This window comes from Medicago sativa, chromosome 4 (genome assembly GCF_051527215.1).
Source record: "Medicago sativa cultivar Bolivia chromosome 4, Bolivia_mono, whole genome shotgun sequence".
Classification (NCBI taxonomy): domain Eukaryota; kingdom Viridiplantae; phylum Streptophyta; class Magnoliopsida; order Fabales; family Fabaceae; genus Medicago; species Medicago sativa.
The window spans coordinates 82,627,603-82,650,463 of record NC_140752.1 but is presented as its reverse complement, the minus strand read 5'-3'; the positions used below and the strand labels follow the sequence as shown (position 1 = coordinate 82,650,463).

General features: G+C 32.8%; 2 protein-coding genes and 1 pseudogene across 7 annotated transcripts; 1 reads left to right on the top strand and 2 right to left on the bottom strand.

Moving 5' to 3' along the window:
- Positions 1–2,235: 2,235 nt before the first annotated feature.
- LOC146932734 (protein RDM16 pseudogene) lies at positions 2,236–7,817 on the top strand (annotated as a pseudogene). Its single transcript, XR_015008022.1, has 3 exons — positions 2,236–2,283; positions 5,564–7,461; positions 7,745–7,817. The product of XR_015008022.1 is annotated as a protein RDM16 pseudogene (transcript).
- A 498-nt stretch (positions 7,818–8,315) lies between these two features.
- On the bottom strand, positions 8,316–11,338 carry LOC146932733 (WAT1-related protein At1g25270-like). 2 transcript variants are annotated; one of them, XR_015007229.1, is made up of 8 exons: positions 11,076–11,338; positions 10,161–10,226; positions 9,938–10,054; positions 9,473–9,734; positions 9,238–9,396; positions 8,947–9,098; positions 8,520–8,820; positions 8,316–8,487 (listed from the first exon to the last, which is right to left on the bottom strand). XR_015007229.1 is itself a non-coding variant. In XM_085704465.1 (7 exons), the coding sequence occupies exons 1-7, from the start codon at positions 11,267–11,269 to the stop codon at positions 8,604–8,606; spliced, it is 1,167 nt and encodes a 388-aa protein (XP_085560591.1). In that variant the 5' UTR covers positions 11,270–11,338; the 3' UTR covers positions 8,316–8,603. The 2 variants fall into 2 exon arrangements, 1 of the variants encoding a protein (XP_085560591.1); XM_085704465.1 differs by having other exon boundaries at positions 8,316–8,820.
- Positions 11,339–13,264: 1,926 nt separating this feature from the next.
- Positions 13,265–22,371, bottom strand: LOC146932732 (WAT1-related protein At1g68170-like). 4 transcript variants are annotated; one of them, XM_085704462.1, is made up of 8 exons: positions 22,260–22,371; positions 22,051–22,181; positions 20,822–20,884; positions 19,636–19,752; positions 17,674–17,935; positions 17,215–17,373; positions 14,975–15,126; positions 13,265–14,852 (listed from the first exon to the last, which is right to left on the bottom strand). In XM_085704462.1, exons 2-8 carry the CDS (start codon positions 22,128–22,130, stop codon positions 14,729–14,731), a joined length of 957 nt encoding a protein of 318 aa, XP_085560588.1. In that variant the 5' UTR covers positions 22,131–22,181; positions 22,260–22,371; the 3' UTR covers positions 13,265–14,728. The 4 variants fall into 4 exon arrangements, 3 of the variants coding, with proteins under 3 accessions (XP_085560588.1, XP_085560587.1, XP_085560589.1); XM_085704461.1 differs by having other exon boundaries at positions 22,051–22,371; XR_015007228.1 differs by having other exon boundaries at positions 13,372–14,852; positions 15,301–17,373; positions 22,051–22,371.
- Positions 22,372–22,861: the final 490 nt, after the last annotated feature.

Below are 22,861 nucleotides of genomic sequence, written 5' to 3'. Positions count from 1 at the left end.
AGATGAGAGTGCGGATCGCAGAATGAGAGCGGAGAGCGTCCTCAGATGAGAGTGTGGATCGCAGAGAGAGAGAGAAGAAACGCGTGAGAGAAAGAGGGGAAAAATTATTAGGTTTAGGTTTAAATTAGGTTTAGTAATTAAGCTTTAGGTCAGGGTTAAAACAGGAAATTTAATCCCTAGGTTTAGGTTAAAATTAGGGCTTCAATATTGGCTTGGGACAACTTTTATATATAGAATAGATTATTAGGTTAAGTTGCTGCAGACCTAATAAAATTAATAAATAAGGTTTAGGGTTTTTTTTTGGAGAGAAACACGGTTTAGGGCTTGGTATATATAGTCAAGTTTACATGAAAATTAGGGTAGCCGAGTTTACATGGAAATTAGGGTATTCTGTTTGTAAACGTTTTAAATAAGTGTACAAAATATTGTCAAAAAAAAGGCAACAGGATAGGAATGAAATTGGTGCGATGCATTTTTTAGTATTAAATAAGTGTACAAAATATTGTCAACAAAAAAAAGAATGAAATTGGTGCGATGAATTTTTTTAGTATTAAATAAGAGTACAACATATTGTAAAAAAAAAGGCATGAAATTGTGCGATGCATTTTTTTAGTATCAAATAAGTGTACAAAATATTGATAAAAAAAGGCAAATGGATAGGCATGAAATTGTGCGATGCATTTTTTTAGTATCAAATAAGTGTACAAAATATACATAAAAAAAGGGAAGAGGATAGGAATGAAATTGGTGCGATGCATTTTTTTAGATGAAACTAGCAACAGACCCGTGCTAAGCACGGGGCCCGTGCTCCGCACGGGCTGATCCTTAAATCGCGATTTATGTGTCAAAACACATTTACAATATTATTTACATTGAGAAATAAGAAATAAAATTAATGATAAAGATGAAGATAATAATAAAAAATATTGAAATAGTTGTTATTAAATATTATAAAGTGGTAGACAAAAAATATGTGAAAATATTATAAATAATAAAATCACAATAATGATAACGGGGGACGTTAATAAGCCCCGTGATTTTTATATATCATTGAAAAATATTTATAATTTTTTTAGCATTTTTTTATTTTTATATGAATTTATAAACAATAAATATGTGTATCGTGCAAGATTCTTATATCAAATTATAATTAGTATATTATAATTACTCCCACTATTGTTTAGAAGATACAACCACTTTCACACGTGTCAAAACACAACTTTGATGATTAATATTTTTAATTATTTATAATAAAAAATTATAAAATTTCATATTTTAAAGTTATTCATTGAGTCAAATTGAATATATTATATGATAATATTTGTATTTATATATTAGTTAAAAAATGTGAACAGTACATACTGTCAAAATAAGACATGTACATTGTTGAAGCAAAAATCTTTTTGATGAATGTTTTAATGATAACAAACCTCGTGGAATAAATAATAAGTTTTATGAATGGTGATCTACTGATAGTTGCACTTGAGTTTTTGTTAAAAGAACAGGAATCACATGAGTGGATAAGCTAGAAGCCACCCATATTGATAAGTGCATCATATCTACTCAACAATGAAAGAATGAGTATATCATCAGTTGAAACAACAAGATCATATCTCCATGAAGATTCATAGCTCAAGAATCATGATGGAAGAACTTGAATCATGCTGGAAGAACTTACATCACAAGCTACACAAGAATGTGCTTGAAGTTATGTGACAAAACTCACATTGAGTTTTATGTTATATGATTTGAAGATCCACCATGGGTAAAGAAGATAAAAGGAAATATGCATACAAGTTAGGAAGATTCTCAGAACCTCCTCAAAGTATCACACTTCCAAAGCTTCTGAAGATAAGAAGTTCAGAGTTCAGAATGTTCATATGAACAGAGATCAGAATGTTCATGTGAATGGAGTTCATAATAATCATGAACATTAACCCTTAATATATCCAGAAATAATGATTACTTCATGGATAAATAAGAATATTTAAAGTCATCAGTTGCATGCAATGATGAACTAGATGCAAAGAAATATTCCTTTGGACTTCAAATAAAGAATCATCTTGTTTGTCAAAACAAATGATCTCTCATTTATATGCTTCAAGAAGTTCTTGAAGGAAATAAATAAACAACCTTCATAAGGTTCAAAGTGTTGAAGAACATCAGAATGTTCAGCACAAAGTACAACCATAAAAAAGGAAGGAGCCCAGAAGAAACATTCTGAAGTTCTTATATATGAACTCAGAAGGAGTTCAGAAGGTTGTTCAGAAGGTTGCTCAGAAGGTTCATTAGAGCATACCCATAAATCAATGTCCACACCAAGAACATGCAAGAACAGATGTGACATGAACATATCTTATGCAGACAATGATTTTGACTTTGGATCAAGAAATCATTAAAGACATCTATGGTGATTAAAAGATTAATGGACTTTAATATTTCTTGGTATTTGTGCGTTCTTGAGTGTTTTACTAAGACAGGAACAAGGTTTAAATCATACCAAGAATCAAGAAATCAAAGAACATTTGAATTCATGATCTAACACTGAGGTCAGAAAGTTAGATCAGAATGTTGCTCGAAGATCAGAATGTTCAGGCAGAGATCAGAAGGTTGTTCTTATACAAGCCCAGAATCTCAAGAACATTATCAAGAACATACAAGGTACACGTGACATGAATAAATGTCCAGTAAAGTACATTGACATGGATCAATCAAGCAATGAAGGCATTTACAAGGTTAATGTCAAAAAGGATATTCAATGTTCGTATAAGACTATGAACATTGAAATGTTAGGATTATTCCAAAAGGGAATATCATCCTAGATGTTTTAATCACTGCTCTTCAGTGTTGTTTCACTATTAGGATTTGATTACATCAAATGGTAGTCTTACAAATCATCCTAAGTGAAACAGATGGAACATTCTGATGGTCAGAATGTTCTGCTCTGCACATGCTTTAACTGTGAACAGTACAGTAGGTGAAAAGCAAAAGCAAAAGCAAGCTCATGTCAGATTCAATTAGAATTAGACACATAAGGGAGCAGGTACTGTTCAGTATCAGAAAAATCTCTTAAAGCATGGGCCTGAAGATTGCAGAATCCACTTTATCTCTCCTGCACATAATCTAAGGCAGATCTGGCCACAACTTTATCCAGCAACTTTCTGATGTTTGTGCAAAAGTCACAACTCATGGATATTGCCCAGAAAATCAAATGAAACACACATGATCTGCCCAGAAACTCATGTGTTCATTCATACATGATGAACCCAGATGAAGATCATCAAGAACACAACAATATTCTGGGTTTCCATGAAGAACACAACAACATTCTGATGTTCATCATATGATCAGAATGTTCACCCAGAATTTCAAGTAAAAGCTTGTGGGGCCCAGGACACATGGCATAACACCATTGGACACCCTACAACGGCTATATGAGCCCAAAGACTCTATAAATAGAGATCAAAGGCTCATCATTACTTGCACCATTGGAAAAAGCATACAAGAAAACAACTTGATTTTGTTTGAAGCTCTTGCAATTGAAATTGATCAATCACTAGGGCTTTCGTTTACTTAGTTCACATCAATACTCTTTGTTATCTCTAAGATAACTTCTTCTTCTTCTTCCACTTCTGTTTGTTTCTCAAACATTCAAACTCCAAACATCTTGTAAAGTCTCATCTAGCTTTAGGGGTACTAAAGTGTTAGTTTGAGCAAAAGGTGTAAAAGTCTAAGTGGGTAACTTAGCAAGAAGAAAAGAAAGTCTCATCTAGCTTTAGGGGTACTAAAGTGTTAGTTTGAGCAAAAGGTGCAAAAGTCTAAGTGGGTAACTTAGCAAGAAGAAGAGAAAAGTCTCATCTAGCTTTAGGGGTACTAAAGTGTTAGTTTAAGCAAAGGTTGTAAAAGTCTAAGTGGTTAACTTAGCAAGAAGGTGCAAGCCTGTTGAGGCTTAGAGAATACAGTTGATGTAATTGTTAAGGTGAACAACAGTTGTAAGATGCAGGATTTGAGAGGTTATCTCAAACATCATAGTGGAAACTCTCACAAGATTGTGAGGAGTGGACTAGCCCACATTGGGTGAACCACTATAATTCTCTGTGTGTTCTTTCCTTCTTCTCTATACTCTTTAATTACAGTATACACAACACACACTTGCACATTTACTTTATTAAACAGTTTTTGTTTATGAACTTCAGAACGTTCTGAAGTCAGAAGGTTAACTTGACTATTCCAAGTAAACCACTTGAGAATTAATTTTAAGTTGCAGGTTAATTTTTAAAGGGTCACAATTCAAACCCCCCTTCCTTGTGACTATTTTATCCACTTCATACATGTGGATAGTACATATTGTCAAATTTATGTCATGCATTTAGAATGCTCTCGGGGTATGTATAGCCTCTCGTGTGTTTGTAATTCGATGACTTAAGCCCTAAACAACTTGGACCCTAAGTCACTTTAGAGCGTTCTAAATTTAAAAAATGATTTTGACATTCAATAATTTAAAGATTAATTTTTTAGATATTTTATGAAAAAACATAATCAACTTTGTGTTTGTTATTGTAATAACAATCACTTCTTAAAATAAGAATTTAATTATCCCTAAAAAAATAATTTAATTTGTTTGATACAACTATATAAATTGAATGTTTGTTACAAAATTACCTTCATCTCTTGATACTTATTTTCTCTCCCCTCGATCCTGGTTTTTAAAAAAAACTATAACAAACATATACAATGCTCTCTAAATGGTTTTTTAAGTTATAACAAACGGCTTCATAGAACTTACAGATTAAAATAAAAATGATTTTAACATTCAATAATTTAAAGAATATTTGTTAGAGTTTTTATAAAAAAAAATCAAAATCTAATTTCTATTTGTTTTATTGTATTAAAATTACTTTCTTAAAATAATTTAGTTTGTTTAGAAAAGGGAATTTTTGTCCTTGTGAGCTAAACTCAGTTGATAATATAAGCAAGGTCCGAGGTTCGAATCCCGGCCAACACCAAAAAAAGAAAAGGGAATTTTTTGTTATAAAACCAACTCAATCATTTTACAATTATTTTCTCTCTCCTCCAAATATATTTTTTGTTACAAAAGATACAAAAAGATAAAAATATATCGATATGTCAAATGATTAAGATGGGAAATATTGTGTTTTTCCTGTTCATTAACTTTCAAAATTAGTGAATATATAGATTCTTTTTGACTCTAGATAGTTAGAAGTGAAATTATAGGAAAATTTGTTTTGATTAGAATTAAAATTAAGTTAGTTTGTTCTTTCAAAAAAAGATTAAGGTAGTTAGTTTTTGTTAGTTTTAATTGAGTGAGTTTGTTTCAATTTGTTTCAAGGAGAGAAAAAATAGGAGAAGATTGAAACAAAAACAAAAAAAAAAAAAAATTGATGACCGTGTCAAAAATTATAAAGATATAAGATTGTATTTTTAATTTCGTAGTTATTAAGTTTCAGATAATAGATTAAATTTGAAATAATTATGAAACAAATCTAAATAATTTTGAAAGATATTGTTATTTTTTATAACCTTATTCTAATAATATAAATAGATAAACATTGTATTTGGCTTTGCAAACATTAGAGACAAATCCGATAGGCGAAACAGAGATCGACACTCCGAACGTGACCTCGACCGCAACCATCACCGGAATCACAGAGAAGAGAAGACCGAGAAGGAAGCAGAGACAGGGATATGGGATACGATGGAGACGAAAGAGAGGGTAGCAAAGGTAGGTCTAAATCGAAGTGCGATGAAGAGATGGAGGATTCTCGATACTCCTCGCATAAGAGGAAAGATAGAGAATATAGCGAGGATCGGGAATTGGATGATAAGAGAATTAGGGTTAGGGTTTCTGAAGCAAAGAAGGAACGTAGGAGATTTGGTGATAAACTTGGAAGCCTCTCTAGTAGTGATGCCTTAGCAAAGGCTAAGAAGGCTTTACAAATGCAGAAATTGTTGTCAGAGAAGCTGAAGAAAATTCCTCAGTTGAATAACTCAAATTCAGAAGAAAGCACACAGTTGGGTGCTACACCCGACGTTACTGTCCCTCAGAAACCAACCAAGGCTCCTGTTCTTCGTCTTGACGCCCAGGGACGTGAAATAGATGAACATGGAAATGTTGTTAATGTAACTAAGCCAAGCAACCTTAGCACATTAAAGGTCAACATTAATAAACACAAGAGAGATGCATTTGAAATACTAAAACCTGTATTGGATGTCGATCCTGAATCTAATCCTCATTTTGATGAGAGAATGGGTATCGACAAAACAAAGCTCCTGCGGCCTAAGAGGATGAATTTTCTGTTTGTGGAGGAAGGAAAATGGTCAAGAGACGCTGAATCAATAAAATTGAAGAGTAAATTTGGAGAAGCTCAAGCAAAAGAGCAGAAGGCCAAACAAGCACAGCTAGCAAAGGCAAAGGCTTCTCCTGATATCAATCCGAACTTAATAGAAATTACAGAGAGAGTTGTAATGAAAGCAAAACTGAAGGACCCGATTCCGGATATTGAGTGGTGGGACGTGGCACTTCTGCATTCTGGAAATTATGGTGACATTGCCGCCAACGGTACTATAGATGAAGGCAATATGAAAATGGAAGAATTCAACTTTCATGTGGAAATTCCTCGGCCTATTGAACCGCCTGCTGAGCCCGCCCCTCCACCACCTCAACCTATCAAGCCAACTAAACGGGAGCAGAAGAAACTAAGGACCCAAAGGCGTATAGCTAAGGAGAAAAAGCGACAGGAGATGATTCGAAAGGGTGTCATAGAACCGTCAAAACCAAAGGTCAAGATGAGTAATTTACATAAGGTACTAGGGACTGAAGCAACTCAAGATCCCACCCGGCTTGAAAAGGAAGTACGTAATGCAGCTGCTGAGCGTGAGCAGGCTCACATAGATAGGAATATTGCACGCAAGCTTACTCCTGCTGAGCTGCGTGAGAAGAAGGATAGGAAACGCTTTGATGACCCAAATACATTGGACACACTTGTCTCACTTTACAGGGTAAATGACCTCTCTCATCCCAAGGCCCGCTCTAGAGTTGATGTTAATGCTCAACAAAATCGTTTGACTGGATGTGTGGTGATTTGTGATGGTATTAGTGTTGTCGTGGTTGAAGGTGGAAGCAAGTCAATTAAGAGGTATGGGAAACTTATGCTTAGACGCATCAATTGGAGTGATGTTTCAAAAGAGAAAGAAGATAATGAAGATTCAGACGATGCCAATAAATGTGTTCTGGTGTGGCAAGGAAGTGTTGCCAAATCGAGCTTCAATAGGTTCAGTGTTCATGACTGCATCACCGAAGCAGCTGCTCGTAAAGTTTTTGTGGATGCTGGGGTTCCTCATTATTGGGACCATGCTGTCAACTATACAAATGATGATGCTGTTTGAATTGTCCTCTAATGTTTTTGGTCAACATTATTTGGATGCCTATCCAGTCTTTTGGTGAGTTAACAGTTATGCAATTGCTTCTAGTGGAGTTTTTTGAACAAACTAGTTTCCTGTGGTCAATGATGTCTACAACAATTATAGATTTGCTATATCATTTAGTGGTGTGAACTTTCTCGCTTCTATTAAGGAAGTGTCCATTTGTGTGCGGTATCATTTTGTTAAAAATCTTAGGCCATCATGATAAACTGCAATGTTTCTTGACTATGTAAACTACTTTTTTTTTTTTTGCTGAATACTTTATTTCTCACACTATTGTGTTTCATGTGGCAAAAAAAAGCATCCTTCTAGGTTTCTTTTCACCAACTCAAGGAGACAATTTTCATATGAGGTTTGATTATTTGCAGAAAAAGGTACCTTTACTTCTTAATTTTCTTTACCTTAACATCATATATGTAGTTTGGTTTTTAAATTCTGCAATCCTTGTTGGTTTCTTTTCATTTTGGTTCCTTTTAGTGCATAAGGAATGTCGTGCAGTCATAGAATCAGTCAAAAAAGAGTGTCTGAGTCTTTGTTGTCATTGCCGGACACGTATTGGTTAACCAATCTGTGATTAAGAATCTTGATGCTAGAGTTTGACATAAAAAAATTGAAGTAAATAAGAAAGTGGCATAGAATGATAAGAGTGAAACAGGAGATAATGACCTGTGTAACTAACAGATTGCATTCTAACCAACTTTACTAACGGATGACAGTTAGGTAGTTTGGCAGTTAGTTGTTTGTTGTGTTACATTTTCTATATAAGAGAGTCATAAGGTTAGTAGAAGGTATATATTAATTAAAAATTAAAATCATATTCTCTAACATTCTGTTGAAAACCGGAATAAGATATTATTGTATTTGTGGCTATATTAAAAGAAACAAGCAAGTAACATGCTTTCTATTTGAATGCTTGACATTATCATCCTTTTGCAGTTTGCCAATCAAATTATATACACATCACCTTATCTTTTAGCATAACAAACACCTAATCAGCTGTTAATTATTATCTACTTGATTTTTTGTTTGTTTTTGAGCAATAGTATTTTTACTTGATTGTGTAGGCACAGATTGGTTAGAATAACAAACACCTAATCAGCTGTTAATTTAATTTTTTTTTCCATTGATTTGAATTTCATATTCTTCACGCCATTTATTTTTCAATAAATAATCAGACCGATGGTAACATTCTCAATAGCATTGGTTTGAGTCTTGTTGCTGTGGATGCACTTGTCAGGATTAGACAGAACAAGCTCTACTGCTTCATGCTCGATGTTGTTTTTTAATGATAATAATCGAGTCTTTTTTTTCATTTCTATGCCCTTACTCCAAAGCACCGCATATAGGCCGCACACAATCAACACTGCTCCAAAAACACTATACAACCAAACTATATCAAATCAAATTATGCATCGTGCATGCAAATAAAACGATAAACCCTTGAATAAGATATGTTTAGGGTTTGTCAACATATGTTTAGGGTAAGTAAGATTTATACTATACCTTCCGAAATATAACTTCTCATCCAAGAACAAATAGGCAAAGACAGCCACAAGTAAAAGTTGAAGAGGATTGAAAACAGACACAAATAGAGGACCCCTCATCCTTATACACCAAGAAATAACAATAACCACTAATCCAGAGACCACAATACCCTGCATTAACATTCACATATATTTAACAACTTCAATAACAACAGTTTTCGTAAACAAAATAGTTCATGTTGAGCATTTACGGCACATGCATTGACTAACAATGTATATGAATTAAATTCTTAAATTTGTACGAGCATACCGAATAAGCCATAGTGAGAAGCCTGATATCGTAACCCAGTCTCCATTCCATCCAATCCCGATCGACACAAAGAGCAATAACAATGGCCTGAACTGCTCCCATTGAGCACATCAATGCTGAGCATGAATGATGGCATGGATATTCTTCATTCAACTTAGCCTGTGAACTCCAAACATCATATTCACAAAAAATATTTGGCCACATAAGGAATATGGATATAACTAATTAAGCTAACCTGGATGATTAACCATAAAGAAAAAGAGCAAACGCTTGCTATTGCACATGGAACACCCAATAGATTATTACTGAAGTCCCTATGTTTTGGATCCATAAGCCCATTTTGGTTCCTATGTTGGTGCATAAGGCTGGTATTGGAAGACCAAATATTAATTTCCACTCCTTTGTAAAATATCATAAGCATTGCCCCACCAATGCCAATTACTGTTCCTATTACTTTGGCCTTTCCCTCTACTAATCCCCAATTTAGCTTTTCCAATCTATGACAAATTGAAAGTATTTTATCATAAATAATAAATTATGTCATGCCATATATAGTATACTTCCAAAGATATTTATACAAGTAACTACATAAATAATGATATATAATTGGATATAAGTATTTTATTTTTACTTTATTGTTACATAATAAATTAAATTCTAAATTAATGTAAAGTGAGGGTGTAGCTTGAGTGTGGTATACCTGGCTGATATGGCCATGATGAAGGTAATTCCTGGAATAAGGTTGGACATGGACAACATAAACGTTGCTGAAGTCAAATCTAGGGCAACGCCATAAAGGTTTAGAAATAAACTTCCCCTGCAACATTACATAACCATATTAGTATCTTTAATTATTTACTATATACCAATATATGTCCGAAAATATTATTTGGAGGAACAGGTGAGGAATTCAGGTAGCGTACCCAAACAATCCACATAGAAATGCAAGAAAAAGAACCTTCCAAGTTATCTTTGGTCTAGTACTCTTACTACATAACAAAAGAAAAGGCAAATATGATTTAATATGTAATAATTTCAAGAAAGTGACATTTTTTATGAAGAGAATTTAATTGGGTAAAAAATGAAGAGGATTTAATGACGTTTTTTTTGTCATTATAATACTTCTTTTCACCAAATAAGCTCAATTATAATCCCAAGGGCTATAATTCATATTTCTCCAGCCTTCACCATATTTGGATCGTTTCACTTCATACTAAAATATGTATATAAAAACTATTTCTACAATGAAATTACAGGACTACGTACATCTTACAAGATATTAAATGTGAGTAAATGCTTGTTTTGTTTAAAACAAAATTACTGAAAAATATTTTGAGATGTACATCAGATGTCAAACTTAGCAAAGTTACACATCGATAGTAAATTTGTGTAGAATATTAATTTGACAAATCCAACTTTTAAAATAGTTTTTTTTTTTGTTGCTAAATCAATTGTGTAATGACTTCAAAAAGATTATAAACATCCCAAGTAAGTTGACACCCCTTAGAGTCCCAATGAAATTTTCCAAATCCAACCATTAAAGTTGCAATGCTAAGTGTCAGTTGATCCTAACTCATTTTATCACACAAATTATTTTTATACAAAAGATATATGGAAGTGCTTTTAAAGACACAATTGTTCTAACAAATCATCTCAAAATTATAAGAAATACTTTAAATCCAAAAAAATATATAAATTCAAATGATACTGTATATTAAATTTTTAATTTGACATTTTCATATATAGAATCTTCAATGAATGAACAAAATAATTATCATTCTCAATCAAGCCAAAGTGGCGTAAACATAAACAATAAGAAGTGATGAAGAAAAATGAACCTATCAAAGATAAAAGCAAGAGGAATAGTGAAAGCTGATGCAAAAGTGAGGCGGTAGGCAGAAGCCACCCTCATGCTCATTCCATCATTTATAACGAGCTTGTACATGATATTCACAGCAGCATATGCAATCTGCACAAACAACATTAGAATGATTGGTTTTAGTGCTTGCAATGAATTGTATACCCCCTTCATCTTCAAGATTGTGCTGCTATTGGGTTTTGAGACTCAAGAAAATAAAGAGAAGACTACGAAGGAATGGAAAGTGTAGCACAACATTCGAGTTTATATATCATTGTTTTAAAAATTGAACCGGTGCTTGAACCGGAAAAAGAACCAGTTCATGGTTTGATGGTTGAATTGTGGTTGAACCACAATTAAACCGTCAAGAATTAAATTATATAATTTAATAATTTTATCTATACTATATTAAATAATATTTGATGAGAAATATAAGATTATTGAAGTAATCACTCGAGAGAAAAAAAGGAAATATCATTGAGAAATGATTTTATTGGGGAATCATCTACATTGGATCAAGAATAATTATACAAGTTAGTTGATCATCACATCCTTATCCAAAATCTTTAGACATTAACGTATTAAGATCCTAGCTTCTTGAATGGTACTAACTTTCAACTTCTATTAGAGACAATGAATCCCATGTCTCCTTAGTCGTGACATTGTTGCCACACTCACTGATGTCCAATATACTCTTAGTGACCTTCAACCTCTATTAGAGATAATGTCTTGAATGGTGGCAGGGCCGTTCCTACGAATCCAGAGGCCCGGCTCTGTAAGTGAAAAGAGGCTCGTAATAAAATAAAAACGTATTATTTTTATAAGAATAATGTTCTATTTAAATTTTTTAAAAGATAAATACAAGGTGCCGTATATATGCAATACACCCAAAGGTGAGGAACTTCAAACCACCCTCCCAAAAAAACATCCACCTAACACTAAAAGCAAGAGGACTCAATTCTAATAGGCGTAAAACAAGACAACAGAAGAGGAAAATGAAATCAAATCGGGGAAGAAGAAAAGAAAAGTCCGATGAAGTGATGGTGATGGAACACGTGGTATCAGAGAGAAAGAGAATAAGATTTTTTTTTTTAGTGGGGTAGTACTTAGTAGTACTACTGGGCTATAATTTTTTTTTTGAGGCCCATACCTTAGGGAGACCCAGTTCCATTGAGCTCCTTGCACACCCCAATGTTCGGCCCTGAACGGTGGTGGAGATTGACGAAAGCTTTAACATATTCATTACCAAAAGGGTTTAATAAGAGACCGAACACTAATGCCAATTGAAGGTGTAATAGGAACACAAGAAAACATGAGTTTGAATTGTGTTGATTATTAAAAAACTAGTTTTAGAAATTATTTTCAAAAACATTTCTTTCTTTTGACGAAAATAGTTCTTAAAACAAAGTTGACAAAATCAAAATTATAGCACAAAAATAGGTAGAGAGAGGGAAAAAAAAAAACACAATTTTCACAGCTCAACTTGTTGATATTTCTAATCCTTCACATGTGAAAGATTTTGCCTTTGCTCATAAAGGATTTAATTCCCTACAATCAACCTGAGTACAAGAAACCATTCTCTGATCCGGCCAACTACCACAAATACTCAGTAAAACCACTAGAGTCTATTCTAGTCTTCTCTAATCCGGCTGTGCCTTAAAGAAAACAATTTGTCCCTGCCAGACGAGTTATAGAATAAGTTTATGTTTGACTTCCACCAATTTTTTCTCAAATGAAATCTCAAAAGAGAGGATAAAATAATCAAGACCAATATACAATACAAGAAATAAGTCTCAAAGAAGAGAAGATCCACAAATAGATTATATATTTCTTGTTCAACGGCTTCTCAAAAGGTATGTTCTACTTGATTGACACCCATATGATTTTCTCTCAATATTTATAAGTTCGTCGACTCATTTCAACGGTGAAGTTCATTTTATAGTGCTTGAGAGAAGATTCGTTGATAAAGTTGTTTGTGCTAGCCTTTGGATATATTCATTGTCACTAGTAGATGTCATATGGTTAAAACCCTTAGTGGACGGACAAAGTAAAAACACTACTTTACATATTGTCTTTGTATGGTTTTGCGTGATTTAGAAGGGCATCTGCTCCCGCTTTTGGAACTAGTGGTTTTGCATGAACAATCCACTAGTTTATACTATAGTAGTGTTTTTATTTTTTTAAGGTAAAAGATTTATAACATTCCATTGATAATAATGTTGCGAATACATGTTGAAATTTCAAAAAGATAGAAACTAGCTAGAGAAGTGGCCATATTTGCAAAAGCATGTGCAACCTTATTAGGTTTTCTCTTAACGAACTCAACATGACAACTTTTACACATAATAGAAAAAAGACGTCTACAATCTTCAATAATAGCACCGAACTGCGGAACACGGCTTTTGTTGTTGTGAAAGTCGTCAACTATGCGCTTTGAATCGAGCTCAAAATCCACATTATTTAGTTGCAAATCATTAACCTAAATCAACACCGATAGTAACTAAGAGCCTCACCAATATCAACTTTCATAAGAGGTTCAATCCATTCTGTTTCAGCAAAGAACAAAGCGCCCTTGTTCGTCACAAACACCAATTCCCACCTTATTATGGTCATGAGAGAACGAGACATCAACATTGAACTTGTATGTACCTAATTGAGGTTTTGACCAAACTGAGGGTGGTCGTGTACGTGCTGCTATACAGTGGTGGAAATTCTGATTTCTTGGACATTTTTCAAACGCGCAAGAAAAGTTAAACCACAGTCTCATACGACTTCTCTAGATTATGAGTCATTCTTCCAAATCTTATTGTTCCTTTGCTTCTAAATACTCAACAAAGCGACCATGAATATACAAATCTGCTGTGTGCTAAAATGCTGCATAATGCAGAACAAAATTTCTGTGGTGGACCTGCCTAGTAGCAGCTCCTGCTGCACTGCAGTCCACATTCCCAATGCTCGCCAACATTGCAAGTTGCTCCTACACTACACAGCACATGTACTGTTCTCCTCGAGTAGGAAATACGCCATAGGAAATGTTTAACTTTTGGCGGAATTTTGGCGTGCTAAATGTTACAATTTCCATCTACTTGGAAATGACTTGTATCCATAGCCTTGTCAATACAAAATATGTGAGCACTCTTTACTGATTGGTGGACATTCTTAAATTTCCAAATGATTTTATCCTCTTGGACAGATTCAAGTAGAGGTGTTTGTGATATCTTCACCTGCTTCGTTACCAACTAGACCCCATATCAAATTAAAGTCCCACAAGTTTCTGTCAACTTGCATCTCTGAGACAGTAAGATTGTCAAGGGCTTGATCCAAGTGTGCATGTTTGATTCAAGAAGGTCACTTCTTGAAAATATCTAGTTTTGAATGGTCTAGTGATAAAACTTCCTGAATTGGTCATAAAATTCCAAGTCTGGTTACCTACCTAGTTTGGATTATGTCATTATATTATATTTATAAAATAATAATAAACCAACATTTATGGAGATTAAAGGTTGGCTTGGTGGCTGCCTGGTCTGTATGAGAGAGTCAAGAAGTTGAGTGACAAAAGTGGTCTCAAGTTCAATTCCGGACTCCAATAGACTAATGTTTTATTACACAAAAAACATCACTTTAATTTTCGTTTTATGCCTCAGAATATGTTGGACCGGCAGCCATGCTCATAACCTGAACTTTTTCTTTCATTTCTTTGTTCTTACTCCAAAGCACCATATAAAGGCCGCACACGATCAACGCTGCTCCAAGAATACTATATAATATATAACCAAATTATATCAAATCAAATCATGTATCATTGATATGAAAGGTTAGAAAACGAAGAAACTATATTATAGCAGTATATTTTCAAGGCAATTGACAGTTATAACATACCTTCCTAGATATAACTTCTCATCCAACAACAAATAAGCAGAGATTGCCACAAGTAAAAGTTGAAGAGGATAGAAAACAGAGGCAAAGAGAGGGCCTCTCATCTTTATGCACCAAGCTACAACAATAACAGTTATTCCAGAGATTACAATTCCCTACATCAACATTCATTTAGATTAAACAACATTTCATTGTGTATTTGCAGGAAAAGAGCAAAATATTATGAACTTACATGAAAACAAAAAGCAAAATAATAAATTTACATGAACTAAAAAGCAAAATAATAGTACTAAAAAAAAGCAAAATAAAAAATTTCGCGAATTGAATACCTTAAAAAATTAATTGGATTCTCCGAGGTTAGGTGTGCTCTAAGAAGGAGTCGCGAGGGCAAAGGTGTTCTGAAAATTAGAGAATTTATAATGGCGTTGTCAAGAAAGTGGTGTTGGAGATTACTTGGTGTTAAAGGAGGATTTTGGTATAAAATGTTAGCATCCAAGTATGGGGAAGAATAAGGTAGTGTTACACGGGGTGGGTCAAAGGCGTCTGGGTGGTGGAAAGATTTATGTGATGTGAGAGAGGATGTTGGGGTTCTTGAGGGTGGCTGGTTTGAGGAGGGTGTGGGGCGTCGAGTTGGTGATGGCGGAAGTTCCTCCTTTTGGAACAATCCTTGGTTTGTTGGAGTTTTGTTATGTTTAAAGTTCAATATGAAGTTTGATATTCATATTGATAAGAATATCTCAGTTGCTGAAATGAGGAGGCTAGAGTGGGGGGTTGAGGGTCATGGATGTCGTTGGAGGAAGAGAATATTTGTTTTCGAGGAGGATCTTTTAGAGGAGAGTTGTTCTTTGTTGGCTATTATTGTTTTGCTAGCTTCTATTGCAGATAATTAGTTTTGGAAATATGATACTTAACATGGTTATACAGTAAAAAGAGTCTACAATTTGTTCATCCTCCTTTCATGGACATCATTTGGAATAAGGCATTGTCTCTCAAAGTTTCCTTATTTGTGTGGCGGTTGCTGAATAAAAGGATCCCGACACAAGACAACTTGGTTTGTTGCACTTTACATTCAAGGGCTTTGGAGTGCTCTTGGGGTTGTGGCAAACATGAAACAATTAATAATCTTTTTTTTGAAGTGTCATCTTTTTGGATGCGTCTGGTCGTCTATTTTGCATTGGCAGGGGGTATTTAGTGTGCTTCCCTTTGATATATATGTTTGAATGCATTTCAATTTAGGGGCTCACCTTTTTCAGAAATGAAATTTGTCATTATCTTCAAGTTATCTGGTTAGCTTCTATATGAATCATTTGGAAGGAACAAAACATGCCGATTTTTCAAAAAAACAGTCACCCATTGGTTGGCTGCTTGACAAGGTAAGACTTCATTCTTGGTGGTGGCTGAAGGCTCATAGGCCTAACTTCTATATCGACTTTCATTCTTGGTGGACGAATCCTTCTGCCTTTATAGGATTGTCCACTTTGTAATATTGTTTCGTCTTCTTGTTTTTTTTTTATTCGGTTATTTGATACATTTTTTTAGTCATTTTTAGGTACATCTTGCGCTTAGTTGATCTCCTACTTTCTCTTAATATATTTAGGGTTAAATATGTTTTTGGTCCCTATAAAATTGTGACCTTCTAAGTTTAGCCCTTACTTAATTTTAATAGTTTTTTTTAGTCATTATAAAAAATTTCTGCACTCAATATTAGTCTTTACTCAATCCAAATTTGATTAATTTATGCTTAAACTCTTAATCTTTTCAACAATTTTTTACAGGGTGTGTTAAGAACGTTATTAAAAGTTCCTTCGAAAAAAATATTGCAAAAATGTGATTTCTACGTCCATATTTTTGTTACTTTTATCTTAAACTTTTGTCGTTTAAAAAAATTCATATTTAATTTATTTCATGTTAAAAAAAAATTAGATTTTAGTGAATGAACCTTTCATAGTGTTCTAAACTTGTATAAAAAAAATTGTTAAAAATTTTTAGAGTTTAAGGATAATTAAACAAATTTTGTTTTAGCAGGGACTAAAACTATAAGTAAATTTTTTTTTGTAGGGATTAAAAAAGCTATTAAAATTAAGTAAGGATTAAATTTAGAAATTCTCAATTTTATAAGGACCAAAAACATATTTAACCCATATATTTACCTTTGGATCTCATAAAAAAAACATGAACTAAAAAACAAAATACAATATATTTAGGTAGACCAAGCGCATATTTAAACCTTTACTTGAGCATACCGAATAAGCTACCATGAGAAGCCTGATATTGTAACCAAGCTTCCATTGGGTCCAATCCTTCTCAACACAAAGAGCAAAAACAATGGCTTGTATTGCTCCCATTGAGTACATCAAAGCTGAGCTTGAATGATGGCTTGGATATTCTTTATTCATTTTAGCCTGCACAAAGTGAATGGACTCATCACTGCCCATGACAGACAAAACAATGAAACAACATACATATTCATATAATAAATTTGATATATAAAAGATTGCCAAAAAAAAAAACTTTGATATATATAAAAGATAGGTTATGCTTGTTAAAGATTAAATTTGTAGGGACTTTTTGTCAAAAAAAAAAAAATTGTAGGGACTAAAACTCTTGAAATTTGTTGGCGACATTTGCATTTTTAAACTTAGGTAAAATTAATTTGCATGATCTTAGGGCACTTGTTAGCATGACCATATATATAAGCTAACCTGAATGATAAACCATAGAGAAAAAAAGCAGCTGCTTCCTATAGCACATAGAACGCCCAATAGTTTATTACTAAAGTCTACATGTTGTGGTTCCATATGCCCATTTTGGTTCTGATGTGCATGCAAAAGGTTGATATTTGATGAACCAATATTGATTTCCGCTCCATTGTAAAATGTCATCAGCATCGCACCACTAATTCCAATTACTGTTCCCATCACTTTAGCCTTTCCTTCTGCTAGACTCCAATTCAGTTTTTCCAATCTATGGAAAATCAAAAGCATACATATGTGTTGTAAAAAATAAAGCATAAACGAATAACTAGTTTTCAAAGTAAAGCCTTGCTATATTTTTTTTGCTGCAATCTGGTTTTGATAGCATGTTTTTGCAGATAGTACATTGGCTTTGGCCTTGCATAATACCATCAAAAGTCGCTGTATTTGGATGGAAGCTTTACCATTTGCTCATGAACACATTATTTTGTCATTATAGTTGTGTGTTTTGTAAAAATCAGTATGTAATATTTTTCTTTAGTCAAAATATATCAACTATTTTTTAGTTTCCACCAAAAAATATTCAAGATCCGCCACTAGTAAAGACTGTTACTGTTTAGAAGCCAACAACTTGAGTAATGAAGCGACGAAAAGCTTTACTGTTTGGTGAATGGTAAAAAAGCAAAGTTGGATATTATTTCACTTGGCTCGGTTAGCAACTTCTTGATGTATTTAGTTAGACTTAGTTTTTTTTTATTTTTTTTGGCTGTCGGGGTTTGAACCCCAGACCTTGCATACATTATGTCTTTACCAATTGAGTTATGTCTCAAAGATGCATCAACAAAAGAAGGAGAAGAGAAAAAGAGTTATCGATAACTCAACAAAACTTTTTGGTGTGATTTATGAATTGAGTAGAGTACTCTATTTATATAAACACTTTATAACTGAATTTAGCTAACATTGGGGCAACAGTTACTCTTGTGGATGAGATAAAAAAAGAAACTAACCCACTAACCAGTTCAACAACTTTTGTGCATAAGATCAAAAGAAACTAGCCCACAAAACTAGAGGAAACAAACAAATTAGATATAAATCGAGTAAAGATAAGGAGCTTAGTTGAATTCTAAAATACCACAACTTATATACTACTAATGTGTGTGGTCTATTTTATGTAGGACATCAACACTATTTTTTTAATTCATACAACATTAGATCAAACCCTCGTTACCTTATGTTTAATTTTCCAACCTTCCAATTTTCTTTCAACTTCACGCCAATGTTCCAACAAAGTGTTTCCTTTTTTAATGCATTCTAGTTTTATTTAAAATTTAACCTCAGGGCTAGGAATGTGTAGTTGTTAAAAAAATTGAAACCCATTAATGTACAATTTGATTATATTTTTTGGATCATGATAACTGATGCTTCTGAGGCATTTGTTAAAAAAACAAAAGAGAAAGTTTTAAATTGAAAATGATATTTTATTTTATATTTTTAAAGAATTGACTATACAGTTTCTATTGTAATACTTATTATATTTGTATTTTAATTATCTTTTGGCATTTTAATTATGTAGACCTAATTATGCTCAAGATATATTCTTTTTTCATTTTAAAATGGATTGAACAACAAATAAATACGCATATTTAGTCGTTGAATCCATAAGCCATTTGCTGGTAAATCGTTTTAATTTTGATTGGGTTTTTCTTAGACCACTTTTAAAAAATTGTGGGTAATTATCTAACCAATGAGAAAAAGTTATAAAAGCATATTTGCAAATTAATTGGACCCTTTAGTTTGAAACTGTAAGAAAAATATTAGTAATTAGTGGTTAGATTAATTTTTCTTCACCTCTTTATTTTTTGACTAAAATAAGATGAGCTATCTAACCATGTTGTTTTGGTTAACTTATTTTTTATTTTAAATAACAGATTTTTGAAAACAAGAAAAGTATAACGAGTATAGAGTGAGTACCTAAATAATATTGCCATGATGAAGGTAATACCCGGAGTAAGGTTGAACATAGCCAACATAAATGTTGCTGAGGTTAAAGCCATGCCCTCGGCATAAAGGTTTATGAATAAACTTCCCCTGAAATTTTACGTGACTAGTAGTATATTAGTATCTTTACAAAAGATAAAACAATAACAGACATCTTGTTTTGATCCATTAGAAAAAAAATAAAGCACATATATCTTCATGTTCCTTACACGTACGAAATAGGCTGTCGACAATAAACGAAATTATTTATTAACTAGAAAACATATCTTTGTGCTTTTCCAAAAAGCGAAATAGGTTGTCATTTCTTATAATTGTAGAACAAAGTTTACTTAACTTGGTGCAAGAGTTTAGCTTTGTAATTTAGTTCAAATACTCTAGAGATGGTTTGCAAAATGGCTTTTAGTGTCACATATATTAGTAAAGAAAATTCTCTTCCCATTTTTTTTTTAAAAAAACACAAAAAAAAAACAATCAAATATTTCGTTGAGTGCTCAGATTTTAACGTAATATTTATGAATTGTGTTATATTATTTTGTGCCTTTTTTATGCAATGTGCTCATGTCAAGGTAACTTTTAGAGTAAAAATATAGGGCTTAATTACTCTTTTGGTCCCTTAACTTATTTTTTGTTTCGTTTTGGTCCCTTAACTATTAAAAGTTTTGTTTTGGTCCCTTAACTTACTTTTTGGTTTCGTTTTGGTCACTTAACTATTAAAAGTTTCGTTTTGGTCCCTTAACTTATTTTTTGGTTTCGTTTTGGTCCCTTAACTCTTCCACCGTCAACTACTTTGGTCCTTTATGTTAAGATGAATGTATTAGAGTTAAGAGACCAAAACAAAACCAAAAAATAAGTTAAGGGACCAAAACGAAAAAAAAATAAGTTAAGGGACCAAAACGAAACTTTTAATAGTTAAGGGACCAAAACGAAACCAAAAAGTAAGTTAAGGGACCAAAACGAAACTTTTAATAGTTAAAGGACCAAAACGAAACCAAAAAATAAGTTAAGGGACCAAAAGAGTAATTAAGCCAAAATATAGTATGTCCTTAAATATAAACGTTCATTTTAGAATATAAGGCACGGAAGTTACCACGAAATCTATTATACTTACTCGAAAAGGAAAAGTTACCGATGCAAGAAAAGCTAAAGAAAAGTAGCATACCCAAACAACCCACATAGGAATGCCAAAAAAAGCACCTTCCAAGTAATCTTTGGTCTTTTCCACCTGCATAGCATAAAAAAGGAAAAACAATTTTTGCCCAGTTAATCTAAAGCACGAGTCTTGTGTTACTTTGAGGATTGGTAAATTCATCTACAAAATTGTGATAACATTATTCATAATGGTCTAGTCATTACTCATTAGGTCGTGCTCTTAAAAGCTATAACATGACACGTAACAAAATATGTCACATATTTCACTTTGATCTCACATCACTACCACTTTTAGCATAGGTTAATCGACATATAGATGAAGTTTATATTGTTTTATGGACTTTTTTTATATAGCAGTTAATCAAACAATTTTATAAAATTTAATGGATAAAAAGTTGCCAACGCATTCACTTAATTTCACGAACATTCATTTTGCATTATCTAGCATTTCCCTTTTCAATATGAGCAATGCTATATCTCTAGAAAAATAACATCAAGAATTCTTCAAGAATATTGTCTACTTTATGGGAAAAAAACATCAATTCGTGAATCTTTTGGAAACAAAACTCTCGCGAGAAATTGCATTGCTCCTACTTTAACTAATGCTATTTTGAAAAGGCCAAAAAAGATAGGGTTAAATATGTTTTTGGTCCCTATAAATATACCAATTTTTCGTTTTAGTCTCTCTAAAATTTTCCTTCAACTTTTAGTCCCTATAAAATTTTCAATCTTTACTTTTAGTCCCTATTTTTAAGTAAATTTTTGTATTTTTTAATGAAATTGTGCAGAAATTTATGGAATATTGTAAAAATCACTCCAAAAAAAAATTAGAATTTTTTAACAAAACATGAATTAAATATGAATTTTTTACCTTTAAAAATATAAAAATTCATATTTAATTCATGTTTTGGTAAAAAATTCTAAATTTTTTTGGGAGAGATCGTTATAATATTATACATTTTTCTGCAAAATTTTATTAAAAAATATGAATTTTACATATGATTTTACTTTAAACGAGGGACCAAATGTAAAGATTGAAAATTTTATAGGGACTAAAACTTGAAGGAAAATTTTAGAGGGACTAAAACGAAAAGTTGATATATTTATAGGGACCAAAAACATATTTAAACCAAAAAGATAATACTACTTTAATTAATGATAACTTCTTCCATTCTCTTTTTCTTTTTAATTTTAAAATAAAATGTATGGATTTGACATTTTCAGCAAGAGGATGATTACCTGTCAAAGATAAGAGCAACAGGAATAGTGAAAGCTGATGCACAAATAAGGCGGTAAGCAGTGGCCACCCTCATACTCATCCCATCATTTATAATAAGCTTGTATATGATATTCAAAGCAGCATATGCAATCTGCACAAACACCATAAGCATGACTGGTTTTAGTCCTTGCAATGAGTTACATACTCCCTTCATCTTCACGATATATACCTGTGTTGCTATTTGGTTTTGAGACAAGAAATTAGAGAGAAGATATATTTTTTTTGGACTAATAAGATGATGGTGTGAATGCTTAAAAAAAATGATGATGATGTTGAAACTTGAAAGTGTGGCTCAATATTGGAGTATATATACAAAGAGAAGTGGGTATATTTGGATTCCAATCAAACACTCAGCACTAGCATTTCTTAAAATAATCTTACACCTTAGCAAATTTAAAGGCAATATTGTTTACAAAATTCTTGTCTTCAACTTTTGCAATTCTCTCTCTCCTTTTGTCATTACTTTTTATTTTAAAAATCATTTTCAATGTAGTGAGACCTACTGTACTATCACTACCAAAAAAAGGACCTACTGCACTACAAGAAACATTACATATTGCCAAGGATTTTGTAACCCCTGGGAAATATCCCACAGCCTAAGCCAAGGAAAATCCCTGGGAAATGGACATTGGGGAATCCGGGACCACAAACATTTTGACAGGGGTAAACCGAGGGCAAATAACCACAAGCCCCTGGCTTAAAGTGAGCGGGAACAAATTTTCAAATTTGGCTGACAAGAACAGCTTTTGCAGGCTGTGTACAGTGAAAAAA

Excerpts from the sequence above, each read along its gene's own strand:
- LOC146932733 (XM_085704465.1), bottom strand. The coding sequence starts at position 11,269 with ATGAAGGGGGTATACAATTCATTGCAAGCACTAAAACCAATCATTCTA. Across the intron at positions 10,227-11,075 it reads CTTGCTTTTATCTTTGATAG|TAAGAGTACTAGACCAAAGA; the intron begins GTTCATTTTTCT and ends TTTGTTATGTAG. Across the intron at positions 8,821-8,946 it reads GAGAAGTTATATTTCGGAAG|TGTTTTTGGAGCAGTGTTGA; the intron begins GTATAGTATAAA and ends TTGGTTGTATAG.
- LOC146932732 (XM_085704461.1), bottom strand. The coding sequence starts at position 22,244 with ATGAAGGGAGTATGTAACTCATTGCAAGGACTAAAACCAGTCATGCTT. Across the intron at positions 20,885-22,050 it reads GTTGCTCTTATCTTTGACAG|GTGGAAAAGACCAAAGATTA; the intron begins GTAATCATCCTC and ends TATGCTATGCAG. Across the intron at positions 17,936-19,635 it reads ATCATGGCAATATTATTTAG|ATTGGAAAAACTGAATTGGA; the intron begins GTACTCACTCTA and ends GATTTTCCATAG.